Source organism: Bos grunniens, chromosome 7, assembly GCF_055505025.1.
Source record: "Bos grunniens cultivar Pamir isolate PY7600 chromosome 7, Bosgru_T2T1.0, whole genome shotgun sequence".
Taxonomy (NCBI): domain Eukaryota; kingdom Metazoa; phylum Chordata; class Mammalia; order Artiodactyla; family Bovidae; genus Bos; species Bos grunniens.
In genome coordinates this window covers 34,441,454-34,461,167 of record NC_141171.1, presented here as the reverse complement: position 1 = coordinate 34,461,167, position 19,714 = coordinate 34,441,454, and the positions used below count along the sequence as shown (strand labels likewise).

General features: G+C 40.2%; 1 protein-coding gene across 2 annotated transcripts in view; it reads left to right on the top strand.

The window, feature by feature from the left end:
- Positions 1-61: 61 nt before the first annotated feature.
- The window catches only part of HSD17B4 (hydroxysteroid 17-beta dehydrogenase 4), a 133,768-nt gene continuing 114,115 nt past the window's right edge, over positions 62-19,714 (top strand). For both annotated transcript variants that reach the window (XM_086410731.1, XM_086410730.1), the window contains exons 1-2: positions 62-261; positions 8,641-8,694. In XM_086410731.1, coding sequence (XP_086266857.1) covers positions 204-261; positions 8,641-8,694 — 112 coding nt within the window. In that variant the 5' untranslated portion in view covers positions 62-203. The remainder of the gene's footprint in view (positions 262-8,640; positions 8,695-19,714) is intronic.

The window sequence follows — 19,714 nt, the reverse complement described above, 5'->3', positions numbered from 1 at the left end:
TGGACTACATTTCCCAGAGTTCCAAGGGATCTCCGCGCAGCCGCGCTTGGAAAACTACCGCGTCCCTCTCCTTCTCAGAAACTGGCAGGTCGCTCGCTACCAGCCTGAACCTGCCACTCCCTCCGTTTTAGCTGCCTCGGAGTCTGAACTCCACTCGGCACTACTTCTGCTGGTGTGTGTGTGTGCCGCTGCAGACTAGACTTATGGCCTCGACGTTGAGGTTCAACGGGAGGGTGGTACTGGTTACCGGCGCGGGGGGAGGTGAGTACGTGAAGGCTGGAGGGCGGGTGTCCAGCTCACTGTCCTGCTGGGAACCCCCCGGCCCCCACTTTTTTTTTTTTACCCGCTTTGGTCGGGGTTACGCACGCAGCTGTAGCTGCGGTCCGAGCATCTGAGCTGCGGGCCGCGGTGACTAGGCGGCTTGGGGAGCAAGTGATTGGACTTGGTGAGGGTGGGAGTGGGAGGACGGACAATGACTATTCTCCGGTCGCCGAATCTCCTGAGGGTGGAGAGGTGGGGCTGGCCAGCCTTGAGTGGGGACCCAGAAACTCCTGGTGCAACTCTCCTCACCTCCACACCCCCTCCCGCGCCGCCCTGCCGCACCCCCGCACCGCCCCCCCCCCCCCCCCACCGCCCCCGCGCCCCGCCCCGTCCCTCAAGGCTTTGGATCTTGAGAAGACAGAGGCCGGGCTGGGCTGCGGGTTCCAAAACTAGGAGAAAGTTCATTCCAGCGCTCATCTGTGCGTATCAATTGTAACTCTTCCTGTCAATAGAGTCTCTAGGCCTCTGTCAAGTCTTTTAAACATGGCAGAAAAGCCATCTGGTGATTGGAATCACTCCCCACCCCTTGCCCCCAGTAGTAGAGATGTCAGCCCCTTGCCTTTGAAAAGTCAGTTGTCTTTTCCTCTGTCGGATGATTTTTAAGCTCTTGAGAGGGCCTTCCTTTTGAAAAGCGCATCTGGTAAGAGTTCTCCTTTTGCTTATCAAGCCAAGCACAGTACTGTCAAGTCCACTGGAGTCTTGGCATGGAGTTGTAAACTCAAGTGACTGCTGGACTCAGGCAGGCGATAGAGGAGTAAAGTGAGTGTGGTGTGGGGCATTAGGAACTGGAGAGCAGAGGTCTTTCTGAAGTGGGCCCGACCAGAAGCAAAGTGGAAATTTGTTATGTGAAATAACTCTTATTTTTAAAGGACAGAAATTAAGACAAACTACTCATACCTACATGGATGCTTTGCAGTGAGATTTTACATTATTCCAAGTGCAAAGGTCCGTCCAGTCAAAGCTATGGTTTTTCCAGTAGTCATGTATGGATGTGAGAATTGGACTATAAAGAAAGCTGAGTGCTGAAGGATTGATGCTTTTGAACTGTGGTGTTGGAGAAGACTCTTGAGAGCCCCTTGGACTGCAAGGAGATCCAGCCAGTGAATCCAAAAGGAAATCAGTCCTGAATGTTCTTTGGAGGGACTGATGGTGAAGCTGAAACTCCAGTACTTTGGCCACCTGATGCGAACTGACTCATTGGAAAAGACCCCGATGCTGGGAAAGATTGAAAGTGGGAGGAGAAAGGGACGACAGAGGATGAGATGGTTGGATGGCATCACTGACTCAATGGACATGAGTTTGAGTAAACTCCAGGAGTTGGTGAGGGACAGGGAAGCCTGTCGTGCTGCAGTTCATGGGGTCTCAAAGAGTCTGACATGACTGAGTGACTGAATTGAAGTGAACTGAAGTGTAAGATTCTTGACCTTATGGGCCTTTGATTACCTACTGGTAGAGCCTTATACCAAAAATGGACCTAATGCAGAATTAATTTAAATTATATATTAAAAGTCACAATGGCATTCTGACAGTTGAAGTGAAGTCAGTCGCTCAGACATGTCCAACTCTTTGCGACCCCATGAACTGGGGCTTGCCATGCTACTCTGTCCATGGAATTTCCCAGGCAAGAATACTGGAGTGGGTTTCCATTTCCTTCTCCAGGGGATCTTCCCCACTCAGGGATTAAAGCTGGGTCTCCTGCATAGCAGGCAGACTCTTTATGCTCTGAGCCACCAGGGTTAAATCATACATATTTTCATATATAAAATGGATTCTCATGCTTCCTTTTAGAAAATGTCTTTAGTATTAATTAGTGGTCAAATGTTTTATATCTGTAGCTATTTTCATTCTGAAATGATCATATGTTTTGGGGAAAACATTTTGTTTACACTTAGTTTTTGCTGAAAATAAGTAATGCACTCATGTTTTAAGCCATTTTTTGACAGTGAGTGATTCACAGTATGAAATAACAGTTATGTGCCAATACCCAGTACACACACACACACACACACACACACAATCTGTATTTGAAACATAGTACATTCAGTGCACTTTGAACTTTTCTATTCTGTTTCATTAAGTAAATGCAGATTAAAACTCACTAAATTGATTTTGTGAAGTATTAATGAGTTGTTCACATGGACCACAGCCTTGTCTAACTCAGTGAAACTGTGAGCCAAGACGAACGGGTCATGGTGGAGAATTTTGATGAAACATGGTCCGCTGGAGAAGGGAATGGCAAACCACTTCAGTATTCTTGCCTTGAGAACTCTATGAACAGTATGAAAAGGCAAAAAGATATGACACTGAAAGATGAACTCCCCAGGTTGATAGGTGTCCAATATACTACTGGAGAAGAGTGGAGAAATCACGGACTCAGTGGATGTGAGTCTGAGCAAGCTCCCGGAGTTGGTGATGGACAGGGAAGCCTGGTGTGCTGAGTCCATGGGTTTCAAAGAGTCAGACATGACTGAGTGACTGAACTGAACTAATGAGTTGTTATTAGACAATTCTGGATTTAGCGCCTCTTGTTTATAAACTGATCCATATTTTAAAGAACCTGGATTATGCTACAGTTACTAGCCATTAAATTTGAATACTCATCTGGAGCAGATACATGTGGGAAAGTTGAGACTTACATTGGGTCATCATTAGAAAAGAAAGACTGAGATCTAATTGCAGTCCCATAACACAGACTGTTGCCCTTGAGGCCTTGGCATTCTCCTTTAAGGATATGTATCTGTAGAACTGCGTAACTGCTGAACATCCCAGGAGGGTGGCTGTGAATGCTTGCCAGGCCTGTGTCTGGGAATGAGTCTGACTCCAACTCACTCATATTCTGAAATGAAAAGAAATATCTTGGCACTATTCAGGTGCTGTTGTTTAGCTTGGAATATTGAAGAGTTTATTGGGCCACTTGGAATAAGTTTCAGAATTGTCTGCTTACTGCTGCTGCTAAGTTGCTTCAGTCATGTCCGACTCTGTGCGACCCAATAGACGGCAGGCAGCCCACCATGCTCCCCCATCCCTGGGATTCTCCAGGCAAGAACACTGGAGTGGGTTGCCATTTCCTTCTCCAATGCGTGAAAAGTGAAAGTGAAGTCGCTCAGTCATGTCCGACTCTTAGCGACCCCATGGACTGCAGCCTACCAGGCTCCTCAATCCATGAGATTTTCCAGGCAAGAGTACTGGAGTGGGATGCCATTGCCTTCTCTGTCAGAATTGTCTAGCCGGTAAACAATTTTGCCATGATGGGTGGTGTAACAGGAAGTTGTATTTATTAACAGATGGTAGTAGCGGTTGCTGGGGATGGAAATGTGAGAGTGATGGAATTGGGCAGTGGAAGAGGGAGTCTGGCCATTGTGAATCTGAAATGGTTATAAAATAGCAAGCTGTCGACTGGAGATAGTAAGAAGTGTGTGAGTAGTTGGAAATTCTGAAGTCAGGAGGGACTTTGAAGTTGTTTGACCTCCTTTGGGTAAACCTGGAAAGTGAAATAGTCCAAGAAGTTAGTCTCAGAGACTCTGTTAACTTGAAGCAGAGGGCAGTCAATCCCACTGAGAAGAGCACTGAACAAGCACTGTGAGAAAAGAATCAACTGATTTTTGACAGTGTGAAAGAAGTTACGGTCAGAAGAGAAATAGGGAAGAGAGGATGGTTGACAGTGAACTTAGGTGCAGGAGAAAGTTAAGACAGGCTTTGAAAGCAGATTAAGAGAAAATAGAGACTCTTGAATTTAATCTTTTTGTGCATTTTGACTCTACAGTTGTGCTGGTCATTGTGGGAAATGCAAAAGAATGATATAAATCTCATCCTTTAATAACCTTCTAGTTTATTTGGGGAGACAGACTAACACATAAAGTATTTAAATGACGTTTATATAAGCATGGATACACAAACATGGGAGGACCCAGTGCATCTGTTAATGGACTAGTGGTAGTGTTAACTTTATGTACAGATTTGTGTACAGTTTGCTTGGGCCATTATGGTAAAAGTAGATTACTCACATACCTTTTCAGAGAATTGTATAGCTTGGTTTTGAGATAATACTCTGATTAACTGAGATCAATCTCTACTAGAGATGTGTCCCATTCCTTTCATCTGATGATTTTCTACTTTGTTACCATTTTTTGCATTCTGGTCATGAGTACTGATTTCGTTGAAAACCTCATGTTTAAATCTAGTGCTTCGGCCTTGATCTGATAAAATATGAAGAGGCTTGAGTTACTGTATTGGCTGGGTTCTTGATCATCCATTTAGAGTAGATTAAATTTTAAAGTAAATTATTTGGTGATCGTTTAGTTTTGGAAAAATTTATAATTTTGGTTCTTTATGGAAGAGCTTGATAATTTAGCTGTCTCCTTTTGTTATTTGTTTACTTATTTATGAATTAATTTAAATTCAGTTCAGTTCAGTTCAGTTGCTCAGTTGTGTCTGACTCTTTGCGACCCCATTAACTGCAGCACGACAGGCCTTCCTGTCCATCACCAACTCCCAGAGTTTACCCAAAATCATGTCCATTGAGTCGGTGATGCCATCCAACTATCTCATGCTCTGCTGTCCTCTTCTCCTGCCCTCAATCTTTCCTAGAATCAGGGTCTTTTCAAATGAGTCAGCTCTTCGCATCAGGTGGCCAAAATACTGGAGTTTCAGCTTCAACATCAGTTCTTCCAATGAACACCCAGGACTGATCTCCTTAGGTTGGACTGGTTGGATCTCCTTGCTGTCCAAGGGACTCTCAGGAGTCTTTGCCAACACCACAGTTCAAAAGCATCAGTTCTTCTGCTTTCAGCTTTCTTTATAGTCCAACTCTCACATCCATACATGACTACTGGAAAAACCATAGCCTTGACTAAGCAGACCTTTGTTGACAAAGGTTTTTAATATGTTGTCTGATTTTTAATATGTTGTCTAGGTTGGTCATAACTTTCCTTCCAAGGAGTAAGTGTCTTTTAATTTCATGGCTGCAATCACCATCTGCAGTGATTTTTGAGCCCCCCAAAATAAAGTCTGACACTGTTTCCCCATCTATTTGCCTTGAAGTGATGGGACCGGATGCCATGATCTTAGTTTTCCGAATGTTGAGCTTTAAGCCAACTTTTGACTCTCCTCTTTCACTTTCATCAAGAGGCTCTTTAGTTCTTCTTCACTTTCTGCTGTAAGGGTAGTGTCATCTGCATATCTCAGGTTACTGATATTTCTCCTGGCAATCTTGATTGCAGCTTGTGCTTCTTCCAGCCCAGTGTTTCTCATGATGTACTCTGCAAATAAATTAAATAAGTAGGGTGACAATATATAGCCTTGATGTACTCCTTTTCCTATTTGGAACCAATCTGTTGTTCCATGTCGAGTTCTAAATGTTGCTTCCTGACCTGCATACAGGTTTCTCAAGAGGCAGGTCAGGTAGTCTGGTATTCCTATCTCTTTCAGAATTTTCCAGTTTATTGTGATCCACATAGTCAAAGGCTTTGGCATAGTCAATAAAGCAGAAATAGATGGAACTATTTTGTTTTTTCGAAACTCTCTTGTTTTTTTGATGCTCCAGTGGATGTTGGCAATTTGATCTCTGGTTCCTCTGCCTTTTCTAAATCCAGATTGAACATCTGGAAATTAATGGTTCACATATTGCTGAAGCCTGGCTTGGAGAATTTCAAGCATTGCTTTGCTAGCGTGTGAGATGAGTGCAATTGTGTGGTAGTTTGAGCATTCTTTGGCATGGCCTTTCTTTGGGATTGGACTTAACTGACCTTTTCCAGTCCTGTGGCCACTGCTGAGTTTTCTAAATTTGCTGACATATTGAGTACAGCACTTTCACAGCATCATCTTTTACGATTTGAATAGCTCAACTGGAATTCCATCACTCCACTAGCTTTGTTCGTAGTGATGCTTCCTAAGGCCTGTTTGACTTCGCATTCCAGGATGTCTGGCTCTAGGTGAGTCATCACACCATCGTGGTTATCTGGGTTGTGAAGATCTTTTTGTACAGTTCTGTGTATTCTTGGCACATCTTAATATCTTCTGCTTCTGTTAGGTCCATACCATTTCTGTCCTTTATTAACCCCATCTTTGCATGAAATGTTCCCTTGGTATCTCTTAATTTTCTTGAAGAGATCTCTAGTCTTTCCCATTCTGTTGTTTTCTTCTATTTCTTTGCATTGATCACTGAGGAAGGCTTTCTTACCTCTCCTTGCTATTCTTTGGACTCTGCATTCAGGTACTTATATCTTTCCTTTTCTCCTTTGCTTTTTGCTTCTCTTCTCTTCACAGCTATTTGTTAAGCCTCCTCAGACAGCCATTTTGCCTTTTTGCATTTCTTTTTCTTGGAGATGGTCTTGATCCATGTCTCCTGTACAGTGTCTCGAACCTCCGTCCATAGTTCATCAGGCACTCTATCAGATCTAGTCCCTTAAATCTATTTCTCACTTCCACTGTATAATCGTAAGGGATTTGATTTAGGTCATACCTGAATGGTCTAGTGGTTTTCTCCACTTTCTTCAATTTAAGTCTGAATTTGGCAATGAGGAGTTCATGATCTGAGCCGCAGTTAGCTCCTGGTCTTGTTTTTGCTGACTGTATAGAGCTTCTCCATCTTTGGCTGCAAAGAATATAATCAATCTGATTTCAGTGTTGGCCATCTGGTGATGTCCACGTGTAGAGTCTTCTCTGGTTTGTTGGAAGAGGGTATTTGCTATGACCAGTGTGTTCTCTTGGCAAAACTCTATTAGCCTTTGTCCTGCTTCATTCTGTATTCCAAGGCCAAAATTGCCTTTTACTCCAGGTGTTTCTTGATTTCCTACTATTGCATTCCAGTCCCCTATAATGAAAAGGACATCTTTTTTGGGTGTTAGTTCTAAAAGGTCTTGTAGGTCTTCATAGAACCATTCAACTTCAGCTTCTTCAGTGTTACTGGTTGGGGCATAGACTTGGATTACTGTGATATTGAATGGTTTGCCTTGGAAACGAACAGAGATCATTCTGTCGTTTCTGAGATTGCATCCAAGTACTGCATTTCGGACTCTTTTGTTGACCATGATGGCCACTCCATTTCTTCTGAGGGATTCCTGCCCACAGTAGTAGATATAATGGTCATCTGAGTCAAATTCACCCATTCCAGTCCATTTTAGTTCGCTGATTCCTAGAATGTCGACGTTCACTCTTGTCATCTCCTGTTTGACCACTTCCAATTTGCTTTGATTCGTGGACCTAACATTCCAGGTTCCTATGCAATATTGCTCTTTATAGCATCAAACCTTGCTTCTATCGCCAGTCACATCCACAACTGGGTGTTACTTTTGCTTTGGTTCCATCCCTTCATTCTTTCTCCACTGATCTCCAGTAGCATATTGGGCACCTACCAACCTGGGGAGTTCATCTTTCAGTGTCCTATCTTTTTGCCTTTTCATACTGTTCATGGGGTTCTCAAGGCCAGATAAACTACCAGTAAGTTTATCAGTTCAGTTTTAAAAATGTGTACATGTTAAAATGATTGAAAAAATACAGAAGTAAGCTTTCCACTCCTAGTTGCTAATCACACAATTCTGTTACTCAGAGGTGAACCACTAATTCCCACTCTCTTATAGTCTTCCTAAGATATTCTCCGCCTATAGGTTTTACATAGGCATATATCCATTTTTGGATGTATAAATTTATACCCTATAGCTTTGAATCTGAATTAAGTATTTTGTGTGTGTTCCTGGTGATTACGTAGTCAAGGATCAGAGCAGAATGTAGAAACTGTTAGATACTTGAAACAGGAAAGGACTCAGTAGGAGCCGTTGGCTTTTGTAAAACTGGTCCATTAGTGGAGCCAGGATCTCTGAGGCTGCCCTTGGAACTGCCACCACCCAAATAGTCACTGGCTCTAGGAACCTAGAGAATGGAAGTTGCCATCCAGAGATTAGGGAGCTTGATCTAGAAGCTGCCAGTATATCCACTTAATACCTAGGAAGCTTCAAGAAATTGGCTTCCTAACCAGCAGCACTGGTCAATTGTCACAGTACAGTGACTTCTGCCTCATTTCCTCCTTCCAAATTTCATTTCTTCTGCGTTTTCATGCACACGCATTTAACGGTGGAACACAGATCACATCTAGCATCCTAGAAGCTCGGTAGAATGTAGGAAATGGTAGGGAAATGGGTGTAAAATACAGTTTTAAGTTTTCCAACTCCTAAAAGTAGTAGAGGCTGAGAGTACCAGTGAAGCCTCCTCTTGTAATTAATGCACATCAGTTACTTTTCAATAGGGATTGGATTGAGTAGATCAAAAAAATTATTCTAACATTTGCTCAACTTTATGATTTTTTTTTTTCTTTTTCTTCAATAGGATTGGGCCGAGCCTATGCCCTGGCTTTTGCAGAAAGAGGTGCATCAGTTGTTGGTAAGTTGATAAATTTTTCTTTTCATTTAGTACCTAGGAACTAAAATACAGTCTTCACAAGACAGACAGCTTTGTATTTACATCAAATAATTTGTCAAGGTCAAATTTTATCACCAATTTTTTTTTCTTCTGCCAGCAAAATCTTTTCCCCATTGAGGCTGATTTTGTAACATACTTTTTATTTATTTATTTTTTGTAACTTTTTAAAGTAAACTAGAATTTACAACTCAGTAGAATTGAGAAAGATAAGCAGGCGTTCATTATAAAATTCTTGAATTTGGTATATTGTGGGCTGTAATTTTTTCTTGTAGTAGACTGGTAGAAGTTGAATCCCTGTAAGTGTAAATATATTGGTAAGGGAAGAAGTAAATGCATTTTCTTAACTGGAAGTTTGAAATCAGGAAATCCAAAGTATGTTTTTTTGTTTGTTTTTAATTTCTTTCATCAAAATTATTCAAATGGGAGCTTTTATAACAGTTTAAAATTTTTAATTGAAGGGGCATTTACATGAGTTTTACTGTGGGGATTCAGTTAGAGGATGGGGTATTTGAGAACACACTAAATGTGGGAGATTTTAGTAATCTCAGTGGTTTGCCTGGTGTGCTTGGCAATTGGTGTAGACATAGGAGTGGGTTTGTCTACAGCCACGTCTTTGTGGGGAGTAACAAAATGGACCTTCACTGCCAAGTAGGTATGTAGGGCAGTTGTATGCCCCAATATTAATATCTTTCCTGGGCTTTAGCCTCCCAATCACAGTTTTCCTACATCTTTCTAGGGAATACAGAGAGAGAGATTTCTGCAATTTGTTTATGAAGACATGTGTAACAGACTTAACCAGCAGCCAGGTTTTCTAAACCAGTTTTCTCCCTCAGTGTGGATGTGTGGCTTATCTTTATGGAAGGTACGCAGAGACCTTGGATGTTGTTTAAGGTCATAACCACAGTGTGTTAATCCAGTCTGCTTCTGGCAGAAGAAGAACAAGAAGAAGATTTGGCAAAACTAATACAATTATGTAAAGTTTAAAAAAAAAAAAAAAAAAAAAGAACACAATGTCAACACATTTTGGCATTGTGATATTTTGGCAGGGGTGTATAGTTCAGACCTTTTTTTTTTTTTTTTGCCAGATTGTCCCAAGAATGTGTCGTGGTGTCAGGGTCTGTTTTTTTCTTTAAAAAAATATTGCTATTAATTTATTAATATTTTTACTCATAACTTTTTATTTACATCTTTGAACTCAGTTCCATAAATGCTAGGGTCTCTTTTTATCTTTTGTATCTCCTAAAGGACCTAGAATATTGCCTTTTGTAAAGAAAGGACTTTATTCATTGGTTCTTTTATTGTTGTAGCCCTTTTTTGGGGGAGGGGGTGGGGTAGGGAGTGGTTGGTGTGCCTTTGAGATTGGTTGAGTAAATTTCTACTTTTTTGGTTGTGGCTGAGTTATAATCTTAGTTTATAAATTTGTTTTGTAAAACCTTTTGCAGAAATATGTGTTTGTGGGGATCAGAATTCCTATATCTCTTACTTTTGAATTTGTTGAACTCAGGTTGGACTTTCTCAGTTCTAAGGAAATGATAAACAGGGATGGTGTGTCTCTTGTCATTGACCCAGGGATGGTATTGCAGCAGATGCTTGTTGAAGTCCAAAGAGGTTGAAAGTTCGTGTTTTTGGAAAATTATTTACCAAACTTGGCTGGAGAACCAGATATAGTTTAGTTTATGTGAAAGTGCAGAACTTTTCTACCACTTGTTAGCCTGCGACCTGGCTGTGAATTCTTTAGGCTACCAGTGGTTTTCGTTCTTCTAATCACCACTACCCTGTGCTTTAAGTTTTTAAAACATAGATGCCCTGCTTCCAGATCGTTTTATGTGCACTGCCATTTCTCCTGAGTTAATTTTGTTCTGCTCAGCATATTTTTACCTGAGGAAGCAAAAAATAGGCAACAGGAGTAAGCACATGTAGGATTTATGACAGAGTCACTTGTTTGTGGTCGGAGAAGGCGATGGCACCCCACTCCAGTACTCTTGCCTGGAAAATCCCATGGACGGAGGAGCCTGGTGGGCTGTAGTCCATGGGGTCGCTAAGAGTCGGACACGACTGAGTGACTTCACTTTCACTTTTCACTTTCCTGCATTGGAGAAGGAAATGGCAACCCACTCCAGTGTTCTTGCCTGGAGAATCCCAGGGACGGGGGAGCCTGGTGGGCTTCCATCTATGGGGTTGCACAGAGTCAGACACGACTGAAGCGACTTAGCAGCAGCAACAGCAGGAGCTTGTTTGTGGTAAAATTACTGATCAGTTAATCTTAAGGTTAGCTCAGAGTCCAGTAAGAAGTAAAACCTTAAGACATGGAGTAGCTTGTTTCTCATGTGAGAGAGCTTTCTCTTGGTTATGCTGAGTTAACAAACAAATCTCATTGGTTTATCATAATAAAGGATAGTTTCACAGTTACCTGATGGTTCACATTCTGGTCAGTTGTCTCTCTGCTCTGTGTGTCTTACTAATTTCAGGATCCCAGCTGAAGGAGTGACTCTCATCATAGCTGTTCCCCATGGTGGTGCTTAAAGCTTCTGTTTAGAAGTGTCATGGCACTTCTACTCACATTTCACTGGCCAAAGGAAGTCACCTGGCCAAGCCCAAAGTTAAGGGTATCATTTAAGATATTCTCAAGCTTCCCGTTAATATGATTGCTATGTTTTATGTTCTGTAATATCAAGCATTATGGGAGATTTAAATCTGAGTGTAAGAACTGCTAAGCCTTTGGCTGATAATTGCAATAAGGGACATTTGTTTTTGTACACATTACATCTTTGAAGAAATGTGTGTGCATATCTGAAGACAATGTTGGGAATGGAATAGGTTTGAGGTTTCCTCAGTTGGTGAGCCATATCAAGTTCTCTGAGTAGTAAGTTTTATCTTGAGGGCTTGAACACAAAGAAGATTGAAGCGTTCCAGCAAGCAGAACCTCTTCTTTGACAGTAAGAAAGGCAAAACGCTTTCTGTTCTTGAACTGGAGGAGTAGCACTTAGGCGTAATTTGAATTGAAGTCTTTTAAAGTAAGATTGGCACGATTTCTTTTCTGTGCTGTAGTTACATGACAATTGGTAAAGATGAGTTTTTAAAGTTCCTCTTGTCAGATGCCAGAGCCTGTGTTTTTAGCTGCTGTGTGATCCTGATAGCCAGAAGGTGAACTTCAGTGTGGGAAAGTGAATGGTCTCTGAAGTTAGGTCAGGCTGTGAATCCTGGCTCTGCTGTCCAGTTACATGACTTGTCTGAATATTAGTAGCCACCTTCCCTAAAAACTGCCAGGATTATGGTGGGGATTAAATGACACCAAGAATTAAAGTCTTTTGTAAAGGGGGAAATAAAACAGTATTAGTGACTGCCTACCATGTCCTGGGCGCTGTGCTCAGGATTATATCAAAGTGAGCTTCGGGGGCATCCCAGGTTGGCGTAGTGTCTTCTAGGGGAATGAAAATGAGAGATGAGAGGTGACAGGAGGTCAGATCATATAGGACCATTTAGTTCAGAAGGACTGGCTTTTACCCTGATTTTTTTAAAAATTAATTTTTATTGGAGTATAGTTGCTTTACAATGTTGTGTTAATTTCTACTGTACAGCACCCTGAGTTAGCTGTAGGTGTACATATAGCCCCTCTGTTTGATTTCCTGCCAATTTAGGTCACCACAGAGCACTCAGTAAGGTTCCCTGAGCTATATAGTAGGTTCTCATTAGTTACCCATTTTATACATAGTATTAATAGTGTATATATGTCAATACCAACACCCCAATTCCTATGTCACCACCTTTACCTACTTGGTGTCCATATGTTTGTACTCTACATCTGTGTCTCTATTTCTGTTTTGCAAATAAGATCGTGTATACTATTTTTCTAGATTTCTAATGAGAACCTACTTTCATGACCTGATTTAAGGTTTAAATTGATCATTCTGCTTGCTGTCTGAGGAGTAGGTTCTGGAGGAGTAAGAATGGAAGTAGAGGAGGATGTTGAGCATGTTGGGGTTTATTATCCTATGAACTCTTATTGTCTGTACTTATAATTTTTCATTAAAAAAAGAAGTGGAAGCAGAGAGATCTGTCAGGTTATTGAAATAATCTGTAAAAGAGAAGGGGTTGATTCAGACAGTTGGTAGGGATGGAGGTGGTACAAGGAGGTTAAATTCTGGATATATTTGGAAGGTAGGTATGGCAGGATTTGGTTATTTGCTGATGTGGGTTGAAAAGGAGGGAGGATAGAGTGAGAGAGAAAAGACTGGAGGAGGGCAGATTCCCAGAGAGGGGACATTCCTGTAGACTTTCAGATGAGGCTAGTAAGTAGGCAGTGGGACATAGGACTCTATAGCTGGGGGGACATTGAAGCTATATAAATCTATTTTCAGTTCCCAGGAGGTATTTAAAGCCAGGAGATTGGGTCAGATTACCCAGGTGGTGAGTACAGATAGACAGGAGACGGAGTCCCAGGAGGACTCAGTCGCTCATTTTCAGTTTCTTCTTCCTTTAAAGAGACCCTTGATGCCTTCTTGTTGTTGAGACAGATTCCATCCCTTAAATTAAGGGGGCCTCATTTAAGATACTGCTTTCTAAACTATTACCACATTTTGGAGGCCTACAAATATTTAGATACATTTATGGCCATTCTTACATGCATTGGAGAAGGAAATGGTAGCCCACTCCAGTGTTCTTGCCTGGAGAATCCCAGGGACGGAGGAGCCTGGTGGGCTGCCATCTATGGGGTCGTACAGAGTCGGACACAACTGAAGCGACTTAGTAGCAGCAACAGCAGCATGGCCATTCTGGAAAAGACTCCTGATGAACTAGGGTGATGGCATCTTTCTGCCAAACAATGAAAATATAACGGCAACTCTATGTTTTGCACTTTTTCTTTGACTATCAGGAAGCTTAAGGGTAAACCTCACACTGTCCTCAGCCAGGGTAACCACCATTAGCCCATGCTTTGAGTAGGCTTCTCTTTCTCTGATGTGGCATTTTCTTAATTTTTCCATCTTTTAATAGTCCTTGCACATGCCTTTTATATTTAAGGCACTTTAAATACTTGTTGGTAGCAGTCAAGACATAAACAGAATACAAGAGGAAATCCCCATTGGGCCCACTATATCAATGAAATGATTCTTAATGCTGTTGTTTGCTATCAGAAACTTTTTAGAATGGGAGGAAAGGCATCAACATAGAAAACAGAAATGCCTGGAAGGACAGCAGTTACCTCTGGGATAGGACACAGGTTAGAAAGGGCTTTTTGAATCTGTAGTGTTTGAATTTCTTAAAAGCATTAAAAAAAGTAAATAACCTCTCCAAAAAATAAGTACACTTGCAGTATAATATTGCCTTTGTCATCTTTTTATACACTTCTCAGATTACTCACTGTAAAGCATGTCATGTGCAAAATCAATGCATATAAAAATTATTTCTATTTTGTAGATTTGGAGGCACCATTTTACTTTGGAAATAAAAGTAGTTTATAGATATGTCACTGGTCATAGATATGACTTGGCTGGTGTCAAATCCTTGGATTGAATAAATATATGAACAGGAATATGTATAAGCACAATTATAGAGCACTCTTCAGATACAAAGCATTGTAACGTTATTACTCCTGATAATTCAGTGGGAACTTAGAAATAGCTATATAAGCAATTTCCCAGAGAGGAGGAACTACTTATAGTAAAGTGAAACAGTAAAGTGAGGTCAGATTTAAGGGATCTGGAAAGTTAGGCAGTGAATGACAGGATTCTACTGCAGATTTTCAGTGGGGGAATGAGTTAGTTTAAGGCTGTTTAGGGCCATTACCCAGCAACTGGCTGCTAGCAGCCTGGAATGATTAAGATTGGAGGGAAAAGGCCATTGGGGAGGCACTTACAGTAGTCTGGGCATGAAATGATAGAACAGGAAAGACATGGCAATAATTGGTTCCTCAGAAGAAATGGAAACTCCTCAGTGCACAAACTGTCTACCTTCCAAGCTCCAAGCACCAAGCCCAGTGCTGGCTACAGAGTGTGAACAGAGTGACTATTTCATGAATCATAATGAAATGGAGATCAAGCCTTGATAGCTTGGTGGCATGTACTGTTCAGAAATGGGAGAAAAGAGAGAATATCTGGGAAATGACTTAGCCAGCAAAGTGCTGCTGAGAGGGTGGGACAGTTTGAAGGAAGATGATGATCAGTTTGATTTGCATTTGTTTTTGCCCCAACACTAAAAGTGATATGTGTTACCTCAGCTGGTTTAGCAGCCCTGATATCAGGAGACCCAAAACATGTTTCTTGCTCTAGTCTTTGAGGCCAGTAGTCAGGGCTGAAGAACAGCATGAGAGAATGGGAAAACCAACTTCTGAGAGCCAAGCCTGGTACACAAATTGGATTGCTAAAGACAAATCCAGATTTCTCAATCTGGTTTATGTAACAAAATGTTAAAAAACAATGTACGTAATGCTATCAAATAGTATTAATGCTCTGCTGTTTCTCTTTCAACATTTCAATAAAAGAATTTATAATTTGCAACATATATGATTAAAAATTAAAATCTTTTATAAATAAGTGACATGTACATGGGGCTTCCCCAGTGGCTCAGAATCTACCTGCTATGCAGAAGACATAGGAGACCAGAGTTCAATCCCTAGGTTGGGAAGATCCCCTGCAGGAGGGCATGACAGCCCACTCCAGTATTCTTGCCTGGAGACTCCCATAGACAGAGGAGCCTGGTGGGCTACAGTCCATTGGGTTCCACAGAGTCGGACATGACTGAAGTGATGAGCATACATGCATGCAATATGTACACATCTGTATGAAAAAAGGCACCTCAAATGAAATGTTATTTAAGCGGACAAAACAGTAAACAGAAATATAAATGACAAGCCTATGAAAATAATGTAACTTTACTAGTGCTAAAATAACGGGCTACAATTTATAATCATTTAATTGTTACACTGAAAAGAATGATAATGTCTAGAGTTGGGAGGATATGGGGAAACAGCCATTCTCACAAACCTGGTTCGGTTTTCAGGCTTTATTAGCTGATAACTCAGTACTTTGTGTTTAGGTATCCATTTTCCTATTTATAGGGTACTTTTATAGGCTCCAAGTGTGTTTATAATTCTCTGGATCCTACTCTAGTGGTTAGTAGGTGTTTAATAAAAACTCAGAGTAGATTTTTAATTAAAAAAACTTAGTCTTTAATAGACTATCAAAATCATTGATTTATTTAAAATGATGGAAATAGGCAAAAGATTTTACATCTTAAAAAAACAAAAACAAAAAACTCTTAGAGCTATAAGCTGGATTTTATATGGAGGATTTACAAATATATCACTTTTGGGGATATTTTGATGGTGTTAGCTGAAAAGACTCTATCCTTTAACTATGATAATCTTACCAATAGGTAATAAAAATACTGTGTATTTTGAAGCTGTTTGAGTGAGGTGGCTGATTTATTGTTTCTTCTGTATTCTCTCCAAGCAAACATGATTTTTTTTTTTTAAGGAAATAATTAGGATAAAAGAAACTTGTTCACAGCATTAAAGGAGCAGAGTGGTATTGTGGTGGGTCCAGGTGCTTGTATGAATTTTGCTATTTCATACAGCCTTGGAGCCTCGAACAAGTTACCTAACTTTTCCTAAACTCTTTCTTCTTCTGTAAAAATAGGAACAACTGTTCCTGCCAAACTCCTAGAAAACTGTATGGAGCTCAAATGCAGCAATGTACAAAGTTGTGTCTTTAACAGTAGGTGGTAGGGATATTTTAAATATTGTTATAATTGGAATATTCAGTCAGTTCAGTTCAGTTGCTCAGTCATGTCCAACTCTTTGCGACCCCATGGACTCAGCACTCCAGGCCTCCCTGTCCATTGCCAACTCCAGAGTTTACTCAAACTCAAGTCTATTGAGTCAGTGATGTCATCCACCATCTCATCCTCTGTTGTCCCCTTCTCCTCCAGATGTGTCTTTAACAGTAGGCGGTAGGGATATTTTAAAATATTGTTATAATTGGAATATTCAATTCAGTTCAGTCGCTCAGTCATGTCTGACTCTTTGCGACCCCATGAATCGCAGCATGCCAGGCCTCCCTGTCCATCACCAACTCCTGGAGTTTACTCAAACTCATGTCCATCGAGTCGGTGATGCCATCCAGCCATCTCATCTTCTGTCGTCCCCTTCTCCTCCTGCCCCCAATTCCTCCCAGCATCAGAGTCTTTCCAATGAATCAAGTGGAAATCAAGTGGCCACTCTTCGCATGAGGTGGCCAAAGTATTGGAGTTTCAGCTTTAGGATCATTCCTTCCAATGAACACCCAGGGCTGATCTCCTTTAGAATGGACTGGTTGGATCTCTTTGCAGTCCAAGGGACTCTCAAGAGTCTTCTCCAACACCACAGTTCAAAAGCATCAATTCTTCGGCACTCAGCTTTCTTCACAGTCCAACTTTCACATCCATACGTGATCACTGGGAAAACCATAGTCTTGACTAGATGGACCTTTGTTGGCAAGGTAATGTCTCTGCTTTTGAATATGCTATCTAGGTTGGTCATAACTTTCCTTCCAAGGAGTAAGTGTCTTTTAATTTCATGGCTGCAATCATGATCTGCAGTGATTTTGGAATCCCCAAAAGTAAAGTCTGACACTGTTTCCACTGTTTCCTCATCTATTTCCCATGAAATGATGGGACCAGATGCCATGATCTTAGTTTTCTGAATGTTGAGCTTTAAGCCAACTTTTTCACTGGAATATTAGTCATATATATATAAGTGATGACAGGGTCACATAGTAAAAGTACATTTCTCTTTGTTTACAAACAATCTTTTAATGTTGCTGCTGGCTAAGCCCTTCAGTGTGTAATCAGTGCTTTTCTAGTTAAGGCTGTAATTCCTGTGAATTAGCTCTGGTAGGGTAACTGAGTAGGGTCAGTGTTAAATTTGTCCTCTCTGAAGTGAATACTTGTCTTGAATAAATCTATTTTGATACTGTTTCACTGCATTGATCATTGATCTCAGTAATTATTTATTTAGGCTCCAATGTTTACCTTTGATTGCACTTGGAATAGTTTACACTTGGGGATAGTGTTTCATTTCACAATTGAACATTTCTTTCTTTACTTCAATATTGTCTTCCTCAATTTGCTTTTGAACTTTTCCTTGCTTGGGTAAAAAGGGTCTTAGAAGACTGTTAGTTATATATTTCAAAATCTTGATTTTTTTTAAATTGTTTATTTCCTGTTATTTAAGTAACTGTACTCAAATAATGAATAATTAATAGGAATTTAGTCTTGAGAATCTTAACATTTTAAAAAAATTCTCTGAGGGATAATGTAAGCCTTTCCCCCATTATTTTTTGTCTTTGTAGCTTTTTTTATTTGCAATAAGACTGATAAGACTATATTGTTAGAAAAAATATACCTCAGTCCACATTTTGAAAAATTAATTTCCTTTAAGCACAAAATCACATTTGATTAATTTTTCTCTGAGTCATTCCTTTATCTCCTTTTACTACACTACTCTAGTTGCAACCCTCACCCCAGTTCCCGCATAAGAGAGTTATACTTCAAAAGAAAAAAAGATATGCACTTTTTTTCAGGTATGATAATCATCAATTTGATCATATTAAGAGAGTTTAAATTTTAGCCTATACCTCTATGCCATTATTAATTAGTAATTTTTAAATTATTATATTCCTCATGGTTTATGCAATAACCATACAAAAATGATCACTTTGCAATGCAAGTTAATTCTTTGTCCCCAGTATTTGTTAAGTTCTGTTTTTTCTAAGATGTTTGGCATTGATCTATTGTGGCTCAGATGGTAGGGAATCTGCCTTTGGTGCAGGAGACCCAGGTTTGATCCCTGGGTCAGGAAGATGCCCTGGAGAAGGGAATGGCAACCCACTCCAGTATTCTTGGCTGGAGAATTCCATGGACAGAGGAGCCTAGTGGGCTATAGTTCATGGAGTTGCAAAGAGTTGGACATGACTGAGTGACTGACATATTATTTATCTTTTCATTTGTTTTTGCATGTTATTTTATAAATTCAACCTTGAATGATTGTGTAAATTACTTTTGTTATCATATTATTTAGTTATGTTGCCTTTATATACTTATGATACAATTAATGCATTAGTGTAGTTACCACATACTTAACTTTCAGTACATTATAAACTCTTTGAGGATAGGCACCATTCTTATACATTTCCTTGCAAATGGTAAATGTTCATTTAATGTTTGTGTCTATATATACAGGAAGATGTAAAAATGTAATGAAAGTCACTCAGTTGTGTCCAACTCTTCATGACTCCATGGACTGTAGCTGGCTAGGCTCCTCTGTCCATGAAATTTTCCAGGCAAGAATACTGGAGTGGGTAGCCATTCCCTTCTCCAGGGGATCTTTCCAACCCAGGGATCAAAACTATTCTCCTGCATTGTAGGCAGATTCTTTACCATCTGAGCCACTAGGGAAACATATAAATTATATATATGGTATAAATTAGTGACTGAACACATGTTAGTTGTGTGTGTAGTTTTTGACCTTTTCCAATAAATAGTTTTATTTCTTTTTTGGTAGACCGTGACATATTATGTTTTATAAAAATTCACCAGTGTGAATTTAATATGCTTGTTCTTCATCACCATTGCTGTAAATGGCTTTCTTGACATGGAGAAGATATGTCACATTATATATTTAACCTTTCTTTTCTTTTTTTCAGTTGTGATAAGAACTCTTAATATGAGATCTACCCTTTTAAGAAATTTTTAACTGTACAATAGAGTATTATTAACTATAGGCATTATGTTGTACAGTAGATAAGATCTTTAGAACATTTTCATCTTGCATTATTGAAATTTTATGCCCACTGATTAGCAACTCCCCTTTTTCTCCTCCTGCTAATCTCTGCAACCACTATTCTACTCTCTGATTCTATGAGTTTGACCGTTTTAGATATAATCATGCAGTATTTGGTCTTCTGTGACTGGGTTACCTTATTATCTTCAGGGTTTATCCATGTTG